This window comes from Phoxinus phoxinus (assembly GCF_949152265.1).
Source record: "Phoxinus phoxinus genome assembly, chromosome: 8".
Taxonomy (NCBI): domain Eukaryota; kingdom Metazoa; phylum Chordata; class Actinopteri; order Cypriniformes; family Leuciscidae; genus Phoxinus; species Phoxinus phoxinus.
In genome coordinates, this window is record NC_136883.1 from 54,994 (window position 1) to 75,582 (window position 20,589).

General features: G+C 45.9%; 1 protein-coding gene across 2 annotated transcripts in view; it reads left to right on the forward strand.

Moving 5' to 3' along the window:
* Window positions 1-4,640: 4,640 nt before the first annotated feature.
* Window positions 4,641-20,589, forward strand: part of tspan4a (tetraspanin 4a) — a 59,863-nt gene continuing 43,914 nt past the window's right edge. For both annotated transcript variants that reach the window (XM_079621346.1, XM_079621347.1), the window contains exons 1-2: window positions 4,641-4,723; window positions 18,292-18,665. In XM_079621346.1, coding sequence (XP_079477472.1) covers window positions 18,354-18,665 — 312 coding nt within the window. In that variant the 5' untranslated portion in view covers window positions 4,641-4,723; window positions 18,292-18,353. The remainder of the gene's footprint in view (window positions 4,724-18,291; window positions 18,666-20,589) is intronic.

Here is a 20,589-nt window from a genome sequence, read left to right on the forward strand (position 1 = left end):
AACCTCCATAAACACCCAATCTGAGACCGGCCCCCTAACCCATTCACCCAACCACTGTTCCCTACGGCAGTCCACTAAAGCATCGCCTGCACACTCGCTATTGCAGTGCATTGTGGGATAGAGTGAGGGCACTCAATAACGCCCACTATGGTCCACAGCTGCAAATGGCTGTTCCCTCAATAGAGCCCTATTTAAGGGAAGAAGAAGAAGAAGAAGAAGAAGAAGAAGATAAGAGTGTTCCCTGAGTGGCCACCAGAGGGAGCCATCGACAGTCTCGCTGAGATGAGTTTGGCTAAAGATTTAGTTTCTCGAAGAGTTTGAAGCCCTCTCTGAAGCAGCAGTTCCCTGAAAAAGCTGCAATCGATGCTGCGCTGCTCAGCGCTTTGGGAACGCCTTTAATCGTGACCCGCTGTGAATATAGTGTGTAAACACGCCGGAAGTAATATGGCCTCGGTCGGTGACGTCACCGGCGCGCACCCGCGACGCGAGGCTGTATTAGCTGAGCCGCAGGCCCACCGTCAGGTCGTGTGTCTTCAGAGACCTCTGTGTGTGTTTGCTGTGCAAGCATCTCCTCTCTCTCTACTGCAGATCTTGGTTAGGAGTTGTTTAGTCTGTCACTGGCAGTGTGCAGATTTTCTCTCAACGATCTAACAAAAGGGTTTAAAAGTCAAAAAGAGAAATAAGTCAGCAACAAAGTAAGCACTGTTCACATCAAAAAGAGTCCCATAAAACATTCAAAGCTTATAAATAAAGATTGTAAATATATAATATATACATATACATGACGTGTCTTTGTGTCCTCGACGTCGACCGATTCGACTATCTCCGGTGCGAAGGCTCGCGGTCACATGACGCCTCAGACCCGAGAGACGGCCTTGTCTCCGCTGGGATCGCATTATCAGGCTGATCTGATGAAGGAGTTAAACACAGCCTGTCATCCAGACCCTGTTTGATTGTCTGATTGATATTTGGCTGTATTTATTGCTGATGAATTAAATACAGTTTATAAATAAAATTATTGCCGCCTCCCTTTCCCGTTTCCGTTCGTTAGTTTTGTTCACTTGTATGCCAGTCCCTCACGACCTTGAGTCGACATCACAAGCTAATGTCCAGGGCTTTCCTGCGTTCTTGTGAGCACACCTACACAACCGTAAGGAGTCCAAGTAAGTAGTAGTAACTTATAGTAGTAACTTAGTAGTAGTAATTTATACAGCGCTTTTTACAATACAGAGTGTTTCAAAGCAGCTTTACAGAGATAACAGGAAAATATTGCAACAAAGTTTGTTTCTAGAAGAAAATAGCGTCAGCCCAGCTTAAGTAAGTCCAGTGATGGTTCATTTTTGTTGTAAAAAAGTTATTAATTTAGTTCACTTCGTCAAGTCAAGTCATCTTCATTTATACAGCGCTTTTAACAGTGTAGATTGTTTCACAGCGGCTTTACAGAGATAAACGTATAGTTTAAGGGAACAGATTGTTTTGTCTTTATAGCGGTTCTTGAATAATGTTATTTTCCAGCTAAAGTTAATTTTGATTGATTCACTTCCGTCGCAACGATCATTAGTTATTAAATTAGGGGCCGCTAAGACGACAGCGTTCTCTCTACACAGACTTTACACTGAACCTGTGAGAAACACTGACGGCGCTCACGAGCGCATCAAGAATTAACTCTATAGTTATTTGCGTTTGAATATATGTGCGCATGTTTGTAATTCCCTACAAACCAATCCTAAACAAACTACTTGTCTGGCCTTAAACATTTTTAGACAGAGTTTTATCACTTCGGGGTGGATACGCGAAACCGAGATTATCCCGACGCTTTATCTGTAGAGTGGTACAGGGATCCTCCATAGGGAGAGGCTAGTGGACACTTCAGCGCTGCGGTGTCATCGGTCCAGGCGAAGGTCCTTCGTCCAGACACCTTCAAGCACGGCGGCGTGGGCATCTCGTTCCCAATGCGCTCGTTCCCAGCATTGATTGTAGCTTTTGAAAGGGAACGTTCCGGGTTACTTGACTATAACCCTGTTCCCTGAGAAGCGGAACGGACGCTGCGCTGCATTGCCGTGCTGATGATGTCCCAGGACCGCTCTTCAGACAAACGTCCTGACGTTATAAGACAGGTCCAGGGCCGTCGCTGGTGGGGTGAAAGGTGGTGACAATTATAGGGGCCCCCGCTGCCCAGGGGGCCCCACAAAATCCAGCAGTTATACTATAGGGACACTATTGTATGAATAATTATAATATTTAGTAGTTGTATGCCTGAGATTTAAAATGAAAACCACAAAAAAACATGCAACTTGGTTAAATATTTTTTTCCAAATAGCTGCTTCTCTTACCTCCCTAAAAATGGTTTAGTCCGATCTATTTATTAGTTATTAATAAATACCCCGCCCCAGCTCGTGAAGAGAACCAATCAGAATTGAGGCGGCATTGCCTGAAGACGTTAATCTGGTGGAACTGACTCACTGGAAAAATGTCGGGAAAAAGAAAATACAAATCTGGTTATCAGAAACGCCACGAAAAGAAGGAGAGGGAGGCCAGGAGAGTTGTTGGATCCCAGTCAATTAAAACCTTCTTTAACGCAGGTTAGTGTATTGTATTGTTATTTCGCTGAGAATCAGAAAACTACCGTCTTCTTTCACTTTTCATTAACGGGCGCGAGGGGCACTACAACCGACTGAATGATTACGCGATTAAAATCCCTGTCCTTTTCACTATTGTAAATAACTTGACACGAGACACGACGCATTGCATTATGCATAATATGACCTGCTGGCTGGTGATGTGTTTATTACATCAAGAAACACGAATAAATGTATGAGCTTTATTTAAATATTATTTTACCAGTTCCATATTATCTCTATTAAAATACATAATAAGATAAATCTTTTTTAAAACTTTGACTACATTCTTAAGACTGTTACTTACGTGGTTTGACCATACGGCAACATACGACGAAAAGGGTACCCCATAACGTCAATATGAGACGGAGACATAAGCGCACCAGCAGCGCCCCCTAACGGTACCCTAACCTATACCTAAACCTAACCATAACCTGAACCGTCTCATATTGACGTTATAGGGGTACCCTTTTCGTCGTATGTTGCCGTATGGTCAAACCACGTCAGTATGTGACGTTTTGAGATGAGACTGTGTTACAACCCATAAAAACATTATTTTACCGTTCCTTTTTAAAAAATTGGTTTTCTTATTATTTATTTATTTTTTATTTATAGGCCTAACCTTTGATGACTTTACACCTCACTTCACTCCACTTCAAGCTTTTTGTTAATTTTTATTAGTTGTAATTTTATAGAATTTTAAGATACTCAAACTGCAAAAAAATGCCTTTCTTACTCAGTATTTTTGTCTTGTTTCCCGTCCAAATTTCTCAAAATTCTTAAATCAAGATGCATTTACTAGATAAGTGAAATCTTTTTTTGCTAAAAAGTTTTTGCTTAAAACATGTCAAATAATCTGCCAATGGGGTAAGATAAATAAGGACAGAATCAGTGACTTTGCCAACAAAAAGGTCAGACAATGGGATTTTGGTTTATCCTAGTGAAGTGACGTGTAAGGTCATCAAAGGTTAAAGATCAAACAAACCGATATACATATACTATATACTTGTATAATTTTATTAGTTATTTCAATGTTCATTTTTGAAAGAAATTAAATTTGTCTATTTAGGCCTATTTTCTTTTTATATTTAATGTTATATTTGTTTATTTTGCTTTTGCTGATGTTCATTAAAATCTTGATTTACATTTATTTATCTGCTTTGTTATTTTGTAAGAAAACCCTAGTTACATGTGGGCCTCCATGCATATTGTACAGTACGCCAACAATATATGAGTATGCATGCAGAAAATATATTGGTGGAGGGTGGTGGGGGGCCCACATCAATATTTTTTCAGGGGGCCCCGGATCCTCTAGCTACGGCCCTGGACAGGTCTATGATAAATATCAGTGGTCGAGATATGTACATTGCGTGATTTCAACATCGTTACGTCATCATCGCCACGGTGACGCCAAACTGAAGATCTGAAGTGAACAGTCTGTGTGTAACTAACATAGTAAATTGTATTTTGAAAGAAATGTTGTTGTTTCTTCTCCCCTGTTATGCCCACTTTTCATCATCGTTCATTTACTTGTCTATTTCAAAGAAATAATACTATTATATAGAAGCATAAATATACTATTATAAAATAGCTTTTTTCATGAAAGTCTGCATTTAAGTAGGCACATTTTGTAGTGTGAAATCTCAGCCATCGTTGCCTTTGACCAGCAGGTGGCGCTAGTGTTTCAGTGAACCATGTTTCAAAGCGACTATTTCAATCGTTTGAAGGATTGAGAAAGCCTCATCACTGATGTACATCAGATCCATCCTCATTAGAGACAGTAGTTCTGTGTCTGTGTTGCACACACTAAACCCTTATATGAACACAGAGCTTCAACACAACCTCATTTCAACTCACTTTAGTGATGACATATCTAAGTTGTTATTGCAGTAAGATGTTAGAAGACTGAGAGAAAAGCCACACTGGAGTCCACACAGAACATAAACACAGTCTCAGTCAGGAATAACATTACTGCATTCCTGGGATGCCTGACGGTGTCCCTCCCTAACCCTGACCAGAGCACCGGGAACACACTCCACACGCTTCACACTCCGTGAGAACACACACCATGAGGAAGAACAACACCGTAAGAAGCAACTACTGAGGTGAGTGAGAGAAAACATGCCAATTACTATACGTGTCATTTATACAAATCTGAATATGAGTTTCTAGAGCAACTAAAACAAAGACACAGAATTGGACAAATGAGATGTTTTTGAATTTGGTTGCTTAAAAATCCAAAGGTTTCTGTGGACACTAAACTGGAAATGTAGACACTTTTCACAAGAACAAAGGCATATGGATGGATGGATGGATGGATGGATGGATGGATAGATATATCTATTGTAGATATCTCTGATCTTCATTTTTATCTCCACACCAGAATCTCAGTTGGCCAGACAGTGATTCATCTTTTATAAATCGTTAAAATGTTGGTGTCCGGGAAGCGTGTTGGTGTTCAGGGATATGAATGAATATTGCTCATTAACGGCTGTTGAGATTACGGGTTATGGTTGTTCTCTAATGAAGGCTTGGAGCCGGAAACGGTATTCCTTACTCCATGACTTAACTTAAATATTAACAACATATTAAAACTTAAAGTATGCATAGCACTGAAAGAGCCACTCAGAGAGTCATTAAAGATGCATTGCAATTCTTGTGATGATCTGGACACATTTTTCCATCACATCATAGTCTTTCATTATGAATATAATGATAATGTGCAGTATAAATGCTTCTCTATGGAACAGTTTTCTGTTGCATTCTGCTGTATATTTACTGATAGACGTGAGGAAGAAAGAAGGTAGGATATACTGTAATTTCACTGGTTAACCCTTAAATAGTTCATTTTCAGGCCATTGCGTGTAAAGGTAGATGATAAGAGACATTGTGTCTGAAGTAATCCGGCTATAAACTGTTAAATAATGTTCTGTTACTTCAGTTCCTCTGAACTCTTGTTTGAATCTGTTTAAAATCTCATTGGTTTTAAAGTGTTTTTACAGCCATTACTGCAGTTAGGGTTCATAAATTGTAGTGGCACCTAGTTTCTTCTTTTTCTTCTGTACCACTTTTTGAAGTCAGTCTAACTACAACCAGTATTTGAAACACGAGCAAACCAAACGGTCTTCTTTTAAAATGTTTACTTCCAAAACAAAATTATAAAACAAAATTATACATAGACAATGGTATGCACGGTAAAAAAAACTGTGTTGCTTCCAACGTCTCTAACTTCAAACTAAAACTAACTACATCCAATCGCTTACGCTATGACTGTCACGGGTATGGTGCGGATGAAGACAAAGGCAAAGGCACAAAGCTCCAATTCAAACTTTTACTATGATAAAGCTTACACAAAACGGAAACACTCACGATACACTGTAACATAATCAAACATTGACCGACAACTGAAGGGAGAAAGACAGGAACTTAAATACAGAGGATGACGAGGGTACAACAGGTGAAGACAATGAAGGGTGATTAACTGATTAACTAGACAGGTGATGAAAATGAACTAATGAAAATGACGACAGAGATGACGAAAAACACTGAATGAGAAAAAACAACCTAAAAGTCCATAGAAACAACAGAAAACACATTAACAATGTGACAGAACCCCCCCCTCCCCCCAGGCGCGTCCTCGCGCCGTAAAACATCCAAAGGGGTGGGAGGGTGGGCGCCCTGGAGGCTGATGAACAGGTGGCCGATCTGGAGCAGGAAGCCTCCAGGGCGGAGCAGGACGTGCAGGTGGCCAGGGCGGAGCAGGATGAGGGCGTGGCCATGGCGGAGCAGACGGACCCTCAGGCGTCCATGGTGGTGAGGACCCTTCGAGTGGCCACGGCGGAGACGACCCCTCGGGCGGCCACGGTGGTGAGGACCCTTCGGGCGGCCATGGCGGTGAGGACCCTTCGGGCGGCCATGGCGGTGAGGACCCTTCGGGCGGCCATGGCGGTGAGGACCCTTCGGGCGGCCATGGCGGTGAGGACCCTTCGGGCGGCCATGGCGGTGAGGACCCTTCGGGCGGCCATGGCGGTGAGGACCCTTCGGGCGGCCATGGCGGTGATATAATGGATGGATGGATGATAGATAGATATATAATGGATGGATGGATGGATGGGTTTCCAGAAATCAACAGCATTGCACTTGTAGAAACACTCAACATTGTAACCAGAAGCTCATTTTATGATGTTTGATAAACAAAGTTCGGGAGGAGCACGTTCAAATAATTGATCCAATTATCACATCATTCCAACCAGCTGTCAACAATCAGTAATCAACATTTCTGTCCAATCAGCACGAGTGGAGACCTATATACACACTCATTTGACTCACCAACGTTCCTCGACAGTTCTTCAGCATTCCTCCACCGCCGTCTCCTCACACTCGCCTGGTCACTTCCTAAACCAGCCATACGGGGGAGTACTCTGGGTTCGGACCGAATACCTCTCCTCGGACAGCACGCCAAATATGCATACCATTTATTCCATCTGACTTATTTGTAAGTGTGAACTCGTGAAACTAATTTGCTAATAGTTTACTAATAATTTTATATTTAAAATATTCCTGTCCATGGAAAAGCTTAATGTCGAGCCCTGGCACCTTCCTTTATTAAAGGAAATCGGAAAGTAAGGAGCTTTTTGGGTCATTTTCTGTGATAGAACAAAAATCATACACAGTGTTTGCATGCATTTGGTAGCATATGTGTTAGTCTGTGGAATCAGGAGTGTACAGTCCTCTAAACACAATACACACTGAACTGATTGGACAGGATGATGGAGCGCCTGCAGAGGATCAGAGGATCAGAGCAGACAGAGACACAGTAATGAAGCTTTAGACAGACTGGGAATGAGTTGGCCACAGTAATGAAGCTTTAGACAGACTGGGAATGAGTTGGCCACAGTAATGTTAGCTGGGAATAAAAGCGTCAGGCAGGAACAGACACGACTTCAAGATCTAATGAACAGATCACAATATTTTGACAGACAATGTTTAAATGAATGTTTGACAATGTTACCACTGTATGTATGTTTTTGTTTTGTAGTAGTACTTAATTTAACACTTGCTTGAATAGTTGTATAACCCAACAGCATGTTAATCTCAAATCAATGTTAGACAGTAACACATGACAAGAAAAAAACAACACGACAAGATATAACTGTGTTATAGAAATATGTTGAAGGAATTGATTCAAATAACAAACTATGAAAAATTGAACTTAGCGGGTTAATAAATTCACTCAGACCCTACTTGCAAAAGAATCTCAATTATAACATGTTATTTGTGCATCACAGTGTCTAAACACCAGCTCATGAACACACACCAGCTCATGAACACACACACCAGCTCATGAACACACACAGCTCATGAACACACACACCAGCTCATGAACACACACACCAGCTCATGAACACACACACCAGCTCATGAACACACACACCAGCTCATGAACACACACACCAGCTCATGAACACACACAGCTCATGAACACACACACCAGCTCATGAACACACACACCAGCTCATGAACACACACACAGCTCATAAACACACACACCAGCTCATGAACACACACACCAGCTCATGAACACACACAGCTCATGAACACACACACCAGCTCATGAATACACACACAGCTCATAAACACACACACAGCTCATAAACACACACACCAGCTCATGAACACACACACCAGCTCATGAACACACACACCAGCTCATGAACACACACCAGCTCATGAACACACACACCAGCTCATGAACACACACACCAGCTCAGGAACACACACAGCTCATGAACACACACAGCTCATGAACACACACAGCTCATGAACACACACCAGCTCATGAACACACACACACAAAGCTCATGAACACACACAGCTCATGAACACACACCAGCTCATGAACACACACACAGCTCATGAACACACACACAGCTCATGAACACACACAGCTCATGAACACACACACCAGCTCATGAACACACACAGCTCATGAACACACACACACCAGCTCATGAACACACACACCAGCTCATGAACACACACACCAGCTCATGAACACACACACCAGCTCATGAACACACACACCAGCTCATGAACACACACAGCTCATGAACACACACACCAGCTCATGAACACACACACCAGCTCATGAACACACACACAGCTCATAAACACACACACCAGCTCATGAACACACACACCAGCTCATGAACACACACAGCTCATGAACACACACACCAGCTCATGAACACACACACAGCTCATAAACACACACACAGCTCATAAACACACACACCAGCTCATGAACACACACACCAGCTCATGAACACACACCAGCTCATGAACACACACCAGCTCATGAACACACACACCAGCTCATGAACACACACCAGCTCATGAACACACACACCAGCTCAGGAACACACACAGCTCATGAACACACACAGCTCATGAACACACACAGCTCATGAACACACACCAGCTCATGAACACACACACACAAAGCTCATGAACACACACAGCTCATGAACACACACCAGCTCATGAACACACACACAGCTCATGAACACACACACAGCTCATGAACACACACAGCTCATGAACACACACACCAGCTCATGAACACACACAGCTCATGAACACACACACACCAGCTCATGAACACACACACCAGCTCATGAACACACACACCAGCTCATGAAGACACACCAGCTCATGAACACACACAGCTCATGAACACACACACAGCTCATGAACACACACAGCTCATGAACACACACACCAGCTCATGAACACACACACCAGCTCATGAACACACACACACACCAGCTCATGAACACACACACACCAGCTCATGAACACACACAGCTCATGAACACACACCAGCTCATGAACACACACACCAGCTCATGAACACACACACAGCTCATGAACACACACAGCTCATGAACACACACAGCTCATGAACACACACACCAGCTCATGAACACACACACCAGCTCATGAACACACACAGCTCATGAACACACACCAGCTCATGAACACACACAGCTCATGAACACACACAGCTCATGAACACACACACCAGCTCATGAACACACACACCAGCTCATGAACACACACACCAGCTCATGAACACACACACCAGCTCATGAACACACACACCAGCTCATGAACACACACACCAGCTCATGAACACACACACCAGCTCATGAACACACACACAGCTCATAAACACACACACCAGCTCATGAACACACACACCAGCTCATGAACACACACACAGCTCATAAACACACACACCAGCTCATGAACACACACACCAGCTCATGAACACACACACCAGCTCATGAACACACACCAGCTCATGAACACACACACCAGCTCATGAACACACACCAGCTCATGAATACACACACCAGCTCATGAACACACACACCAGCTCATGAACACACACAGCTCATGAACACACACACAGCTCATGAACACACACACCAGCTCATGAACACACACCAGCTCATGAATACACACACCAGCTCATGAACACACACACCAGCTCATGAACACACACAGCTCATGAACACACACACAGCTCATGAACACACACACCAGCTCATGATCACACACACCAGCTCATGAACACACACAGCTCATGAACACACACACAGCTCATGAATACACACACCAGCTCATGATCACACACACCAGCTCATGAACACACACAGCTCATGAACACACACACCAGCTCATGAACACACACACACAGCAGCTCATGAACACACACAGCTCATGAACACACACCAGCTCATGAACACACACAGCTCATGAACACACACACCAGCTCATGAACACACACAGCTCATGAACACACACACAGCTCATGAATACACACACCAGCTCATGATCACACACACCAGCTCATGAACACACACAGCTCATGAACACACACACCAGCTCATGAACACACACACACAGCAGCTCATGAACACACACAGCTCATGAACACACACCAGCTCATGAACACACACAGCTCATGATCACACACACCAGCTCATGAACACACACAGCTCATGAACACACACACAGCTCATGAATACACACACCAGCTCATGATCACACACACCAGCTCATGAACACACACAGCTCATGAACACACACACCAGCTCATGAACACACACACACAGCAGCTCATGAACACACACAGCTCATGAACACACACACAGCTCATGAATACACACACCAGCTCATGATCACACACACCAGCTCATGAACACACACAGCTCATGAACACACACACACAGCAGCTCATGAACACACACAGCTCATGAACACACACCAGCTCATGAACACACACCAGCTCATGATCACACACACAGCTCATGAACACACACACAGCTCATGAACACACACACCAGCTCATTAACACACACAGCTCATGAACACACACAGCTCATGAACACACACACCAGCTCATGAACACACACAGCTCATGAACACACACAGCTCATGAACACACACACCAGCTCATGAACACACACAGCTCATGAACACACACACCAGCTCATGAACACACACAGCTCATGAACACACACACCAGCTCATGAACACACACACCAGCTCATGAACACACACACCAGCTCATGAACACACACACCAGCTCATGAACACACACACCAGCTCATGAACACACACAGCTCATGAACACACACACCAGCTCATGAACACACACAGCTCATGAACACACACACCAGCTCATGAACACACACAGCTCATGAACACACACAGCTCATGAACACACACACCAGCTCATGAACACACACAGCTCATGAACACACACACCAGCTCATGAACACACACCAGCTCATGAACACACACCAGCTCATGAACACACACACACCAGCTCATGAACACACACAGCTCATGAACACACACACCAGCTCATGAACACACACCAGCTCATGAACACACACAGCTCATGAACACACACAGCTCATGAACACACACAGCTCATGAACACACACAGCTCATGAACACACACACCAGCTCATGAACACACACCAGCTCATGAACACACACACCAGCTCATGAACACACACCAGCTCATGAACACACACACCAGCTCATGAACACACACACCAGCTCATGAACACACACCAGCTCATGAACACACACCAGCTCATGAACACACACACCAGCTCATGAACACACACCAGCTCATGAACACACACCAGCTCATGAACACACACCAGCTCATGAACACACACCAGCTCATGAACACACACACCAGCTCATGAACACACACCAGCTCATGAACACACACACACAGCTCATGAACACACACACCAGCTCATGAACACACACCAGCTCATGAACACACACACCAGCTCATGAACACACACCAGCTCATGAACACACACCAGCTCATGAACACACACACCAGCTCATGAACACACACCAGCTCATGAACACACACACCAGCTCATGAACACAAACCAGCTCATGAACACACACACAGCTCATGAACACACACCAGCTCATGAACACACACCAGCTCATGAACACACACACCAGCTCATGAACACACACCAGCTCATGAACACACACCAGCTCATGAACACACACACCAGCTCATGAACACACACCAGCTCATGAACACACACAGCTCATGAACACACACACAGCTCATGAACACACCAGCTCATGAACACACACAGCTCATGAACACACACCAGCTCATGAACACACACACCAGCTCATGAACACACACAGCTCATGAACACACACAGCTCATGAACACACACACCAGCTCATGAACACACACAGCTCATGAACACACACACACAGCTCATGAACACACACCAGCTCATGAACACACACACCAGCTCATGAACACACACAGCTCATGAACACACACACCAGCTCATGAACACACACCAGCTCATGAACACACACCAGCTCATGAACACACACCAGCTCATGAACACACACACCAGCTCATTAACACACACAGCTCATGAACACACACACCAGCTCATTAACACACACAGCTCATGAACACACACACCAGCTCATGAACACACACACCAGCTCATGAACACACACACCAGCTCATGAACACACACACCAGCTCATGAACACACACACAGCTCATGAACACACACAGCAGCTCATGAACACACACAGCTCATGAACACACACCAGCTCATGAACACACACCAGCTCATGAACACACACAGCTCATGAACACACACACCAGCTCATGAACACACACACCAGCTCATGAACACACACACCAGCTCATGAACACACACACCAGCTCATGAACACACACAGCTCATGAACACACACACCAGCTCATGAACACACACAGCTCATGAACACACACAGCTCATGAACACACACAGCTCATGAACACACACCAGCTCATGAACACACACAGCTCATGAACACACACAGCTCATGAACACACACACCAGCTCATGAACACACACACAGCTCATGAACACACACACCAGCTCAGGAACACACACAGCTCATGAACACACACCAGCTCATGAACACACACACAGCTCATGAACACACACAGCTCATGAACACACACACCAGCTCATGAACACACACCAGCTCATGAACACACACAGCTCATGAACACACACAGCTCATGAACACACACAGCTCATGAACACACACACCAGCTCATGAACACACACAGCTCATGAACACACACAGCTCATGAACACACACAGCAGCTCATGAACACACACAGCTCATGAACACACACCAGCTCATGAACACACACCAGCTCATGAACACACACACCAGCTCATGAACACACACACCAGCTCATGAACACACACAGCTCATGAACACACACAGCTCATGAACACACACAGCTCATGAACACACACCAGCTCATGAACACACACAGCTCATGAACACACACAGCTCATGAACACACACAGCTCATGAACACACACAGCTCATGAACACACACAGCTCATGAACACACACACCAGCTCATGAACACACACAGCTCATGAACACACACCAGCTCATGAACACACACCAGCTCATGAACACACACACCAGCTCATGAACACACACACACCAGCTCATGAACACACACACCAGCTCATGAACACACACACCAGCTCATGAACACACACAGCTCATGAACACACACACCAGCTCATGAACACACACACAGCTCATGAACACACACACCAGCTCATGAACACACACAGCTCATGAACACACACCAGCTCATGAACACACACACAGCTCATGAACACACACAGCTCATGAACACACACCAGCTCATGAACACACACACAGCTCATGAACACACACACCAGCTCATGAACACACACACCAGCTCATGAACACACACCAGCTCATGAACACACACACCAGCTCATGAACACACACCAGCTCATGAACACACACCAGCTCATGAACACACACAGCTCATGAACACACACAGCTCATGAACACACACCAGCTCATGAACACACACCAGCTCATGAACACACACAGCTCATGAACACACACAAGCTCATGAACACACACAGCTCATGAACACACACACCAGCTCATGAACACACACCAGCTCATGAACACACACCAGCTCATGAACACACACAGCTCATGAACACACACAGCTCATGAACACACACACCAGCTCATGAACACACACACCAGCTCATGAACACCCACAGCTCATGAACACACACACCAGCTCATGAACACACACAAGCTCATGAACACACACAGCTCATGAACACACACACCAGCTCATGAACACACACCAGCTCATGAACACACACAGCTCATGAACACACACAGCTCATGAACACACACCAGCTCATGAACACACACAAGCTCATGAACACACACAGCTCATGAACACACACACCAGCTCATGAACACACACCAGCTCATGAACACACACAGCTCATGAACACACACAGCTCATGAACACACACCAGCTCATGAACACACCAGCTCATGAACACACACAGCTCATGAACACACACAGCTCATGAACACACACAGCTCATGAACACACACAGCTCATGAACACACACCAGCTCATGAACACACACACCAGCTCATGAACACACACAGCTCATGAACACACACCAGCTCATGAACACACACAGCTCATGAACACACACACCAGCTCATGAACACACACAGCTCATGAACACACACACCAGCTCATGAACACACACAGCTCATGAACACACACACCAGCTCATGAACACACACAGCTCATGAACACACACCAGCTCATGAACACACACAGCTCATGAACACACACACCAGCTCATGAACACACACAGCTCATGAACACACACACCAGCTCATGAACACACACAGCTCATGAACACACACACCAGCTCATGAACACACACAGCTCATGAACACACACCAGCTCATGAACACACACAGCTCATGAACACACACACCAGCTCATGAACACACACAGCTCATGAACACACACACCAGCTCATGAACACACACACCAGCTCATGAACACACACCAGCTCATGAACACACACAGCTCATGAACACACACCAGCTCATGAACACACACAGCTCATGAACACACACCAGCTCATGAACACACACAGCTCATGAACACACACACAGCTCATGAACACACACAGCTCATGAACACACACCAGCTCATGAACACACACACCAGCTCATGAACACACACAGCTCATGAACACACACACAGCTCATGAACACACACACCAGCTCATGAACACACACAGCTCATGAACACACACAGCTCATGAACACACACAGCTCATGAACACACACACCAGCTCATGAACACACACAGCTCATGAACACACACACCAGCTCATGAACACACACAGCTCATGAACACACACACCAGCTCAGGAACACACACAGCTCATGAACACACACCAGCTCATGAACACACACACAGCTCATGAACACACACAGCTCATGAACACACACCAGCTCATGAACACACACAGCTCATGAACACACACAGCTCATGAACACACACAGCTCATGAACACACACACCAGCTCATGAACACACACAGCTCATGAACACACACAGCTCATGAACACACACAGCAGCTCATGAACACACACAGCTCATGAACACACACCAGCTCATGAACACACACCAGCTCATGAACACACACACCAGCTCATGAACACACACAGCTCATGAACACACACAGCTCATGAACACACACCAGCTCATGAACACACACAGCTCATGAACACACACACAGCTCATGAACACACACCAGCTCATGAACACACACAGCTCATGAACACACACAGCTCATGAACACACACCAGCTCATGAACACACACAGCTCATGAACACACACAGCTCATGAACACACACAGCTCATGAACACACACAGCTCATGAACACACACACCAGCTCATGAACACACACCAGCTCATGAACACACACAGCTCATGAACACACACAGCAGCTCATGAACACACACAGCTCATGAACACACACCAGCTCATGAACACACACAGCTCATGAACACACACAGCAGCTCATGAACACACACAGCTCATGAACACACACACCAGCTCATGAACACACACAGCTCATGAACACACACAGCTCATGAACACACACAGCTCATGAACACACAGCTCATGAACACACAGCTCATGAACACACACAGCTCATGAACACACACACCAGCTCATGAACACACACAGCTCATGAACACACACAGCAGCTCATGAACACACACAGCTCATGAACACACACCAGCTCATGAACACACACCAGCTCATGAACACACACCAGCTCATGAACACACACAGCTCATGAACACACACACCAGCTCATGAACACACACACACCAGCTCATGAACACACACACCAGCTCATGAACACACACACCAGCTCATGAACACACACAGCTCATGAACACACACACCAGCTCATGAACACACACCAGCTCATGAACACACACACCAGCTCATGAACACACACTCCAGCTCATGAACACACACAGCTCATGAACACACACACAGCTCATGAACACACACAGCTCATGAACACACCAGCTCATGAACACACACCAGCTCATGAACACACACAGCTCATGAACACACACAGCTCATGAACACACACACCAGCTCATGAACACACACACCAGCTCATGAACACACACACCAGCTCATGAACACACACACCAGCTCATGAACACACACAGCTCATGAACACACACAGCTCATGAACACACACACAGCTCATGAACACACACACCAGCTCATGAACACACACAGCTCATGAACACACACCAGCTCATGAACACACACCAGCTCATGAACACACACAGCTCATGAACACACACACACAGCTCATGAACACGAGCAGAACGAGGAGGAGAGATGAAGTGTGTTGCACAGCAGATATTCGGCATCGCTGCTGTAATCGCTTGCGCTGGTGTGTGTTGCGCTGGTGTGTGTTGCGCTGGTGTGTGTTGCGCTGGTGTGTGTTGCGCTGGTGTGTGTTGCGCTGGTGTGTGTTGCGCTGGTGTGTGTTGCGCTGGTGTGTGTTGCGCTGGTGTGTGTTGCGCTGGTGTGTGTTGCGCTGGTGTGCTGACTGAGAAGAGGAGATGAGAGATAAAGAGAAGCTGTGTGTTGAAGGAAGATGGCGAGCAGTGGAAGATGATTGGATGAGCTGGGAGGAGGCGTGGCCAGAGTCTGGATGATTTGTGCGACAGTTACCAGAGAAAGAGGAGGTGAGAGACTGCGTGCGCTCAGCGTGTGTGTGTGTGTGTGTGAGGGGGTGTACGAGCGCAGGAATAATCGCAGGATCTTGTGTGCTGAGAGCACAGCGGACAGAAGCGGCTCGATGCACTGACCTGTTCATGCTCTCTCTCTCTGCATCCTGAGCAAACACACACAGAGAAAGAGGCAGAAGGAGAAATCACTAGCGTGGATAAAGGAAACTCGATTTTAAGGAAAGAAACGTACAAAAGGTTTGCCAGTAAATGAGTAGCAGCACGAGGGCCGGTTGAAGAGATGATGTGTTGGTTCAGAACTGAAGATTGAAACCTTGATGAGCAAAGCAGTGCAATCCTCTGTGTATCACAACCGTGCGCGTGCATCTGTCCTCATCTGTCCGTTCGTGCGGTCGGGGAACCTTCAGCCGGTTTGGAGGTCAAGAGAATACTGGATATTCTGCAGTCCAGGCGTGAGTGGGACGACGGCTTGTTTCTCCCGTCTGCAAACCTCCAGGCGTGCGAGGGTTGTGTATTCGCCAGGCGCAGTGGCCGCTCATGATGAAACGAGTCTGGTTCAGTGTGTGTTTGTGGGAAGGCATCCTCCCGAGTGAAGCGGCGTCACGGCACCGGTGTCGTTGATCTCGCAGGGTCCAGTGAGGATTAGTTGCATCGCTGGAAATTAATGAAGTGCGTCTGGAAGATATTGAATCCGCAGTTAAAACTGATTGAACACTAAGGACTGTGGGTGGACCTCGAATGTCTACAGCTTGTAACATTTGGCTTGTTTTTGCTGTTTAAAAAGATGCGAACTCCTTTTGATCAAAACAACAAATAATGTCCATGTTTTAAGGCTTGTGCTTTCCAACTTGCTAGTTTATCACGTTTCCTACTTTGTGACTTGTCTTGTAAAAGTGGGGATCATCTGGCCTGTGGGGGTCCGGGCTCCGGCCCCAGCCCCGGCCCCCGACCCAAAGATGCGGCGCTCGAGTACAGACGAGACCCCGTACCGGCGCAGTCCCTCTCTGGACAGCAAGCCGGGCTCTCCTCCTCTGCGCTACAGCGGGGAGTACGAATACCACAGCTCACCCTTCATCTTCGGCATCCGCACCGCCCCCGGGCCACAGAAAACGAAGGCCAGCTACACCACAGCACAGGGCAGAAAGTATGTGGTGTTTTACCTGGACCTGTCCTTCATCTTCCTCCTAGAGCTGCGGCGCTGCAGGATGGCCGAGGGATGCCTGAGGGCCCTGAGATACGGCATGGTGTTCTTCAATCTGCTCTTCTGGGTGAGTCCGATCCTCTCTTCTGTTATTCTGTTCAAATGAGAGAGAATGTGGAAGGAATAAATGCTCTGTGTTTACTTGTGTTGTTCCAAACCTGCATGGCTTCCTTTCTTCCATGATGTTTAGCTGAATGTGTGAGCTAGCCTTTCCCATAGAACGACCACTAGTCACCAAGCTCCAAAAAGGACCAAAACAACATAAATTATCATAAACATAGTCCATGCAACTTGTACTCTATTTTCTCAAGTCATTATGAAGTGAGCGCTATTCCCCACCAGTGCTCAAACCCTGCATGTTCTGCTGCTGAATGATCAGTGTAAGAACCAGTGGGATTCTGTGACATCAGCCTGGACTCTGTGGTCACTCGTGTCCTGACTCGAGTCAGATGAGTTTCTCTGAGATGATGCAGGCACAGTCCAGAGGTGGGCACTCGAGTTCGTGACTCGGACCTGAGACTCAGGCTTGACTCGACAAAAAGGACTCTTGAATATAAACAACTCAAGTCAATTCTCAAGTCAACAATTGATATCATAAAGAAATGATTTGTGTTTTATTTGAATGGTTTTATAATATCTGCATAACCACCTGACCAAGTGTCGAGGTGTCCATGAGCAAGACCCCTAACCCCGGCTGCCCCCGACGAGCTGCATGACCCCTGCATGTGAATGAGTGTGTGAATGAGTGTGTGAATGGGTGTGTGAATGAGTGTGTGAATGGGTGTGTGAATGGGTGTGTGAATGAGTGTGTGAATGAGTGTGTGAATGGGTGTGTGAATGAGTGTGTGCATGAGTGTGTGAATGAGTGTGTGCATGAGTGTGTGAATGAATGTGTGAATGGGTGTGTGAATGAGTGTGTGAATGAGTGTGTGAATGAGTGTGTGCATGAGTGTGTGAATGAATGTGTGAATGAGTGTGTGAATGGGTGTGTGAATGAGTGTGTGCATGAGTGTGTGAATGAGTGTGTGCATGAGTGTGTGAATGAGTGTGTGAATGAGTGTGTGAATGGGTGTGTGAATGAGTGTGTGAATGAGTGTGTGCATGAGTGTGTGCATGAGTGTGTGAATGAGTGTGTGAATGGGTGTGTGAATGGGTGTGTTAATGGCTGTGTGAATGAGTGTGTGAATGAGTGTGTGAATGGGTGTGTGAATGAGTGTGTGAATGAGTGTGTGAATGAGTGTGTGCATGAGTGTGTGAATGAGTGTGTGAATGAGTGTGTGAATGAGTGTGTGAATGAGTGTGTGAATGGGTGTGTGAATGAGTGTGTGAATGAGTGTGTGCATGAGTGTGTGAATGAGTGTGTGAATGAGTGTGTGAATGGGTGTGTGAATGGGTGTGTGAATGAGTGTGTGAATGAGTGTGTGAATGGGTGTGCATGAGTGTGTGAATGAGTGTGTGAATGAGTGTGTGAATGGGTGTGTGAATGAGTGTGTGCATGAGTGTGTGCATGAGTGTGTGAATGAGTGTGTGAATGGGTGTGTGAATGGGTGTGTTAATGGCTGTGTGAATGAGTGTGTGAATGAGTGTGTGAATGGGTGTGTGAATGAGTGTGTGAATGAGTGTGTGCATGAGTGTGTGCATGAGTGTGTGAATGAGTGTGTGAATGAGTGTGTTAATGAGTGTGTGAATGAGTGTGTGAATGGGTGTGTGAATGAGTGTGTGAATGGGTGTGTGCATGAGTGTGTGAATGAGTGTGTGAATGAGTGTGTGAATGGGTGTGTGAATGGGTGTGTGAATGAGTGTGTGAATGAGTGTGTGAATGGGTGTGCATGAGTGTGTGAATGAGTGTGTGAATGAGTGTGTGCATGAGTGTGTGAATGAGTGTGTGAATGGGTGTGTGAATGGGTGTGTGAATGAGTGTGTGAATGAGTGTGTGAATGAGTGTGTGAATGGGTGTGTGAATGGTGTGTGAGTGAGTGTGTGCATGAGTG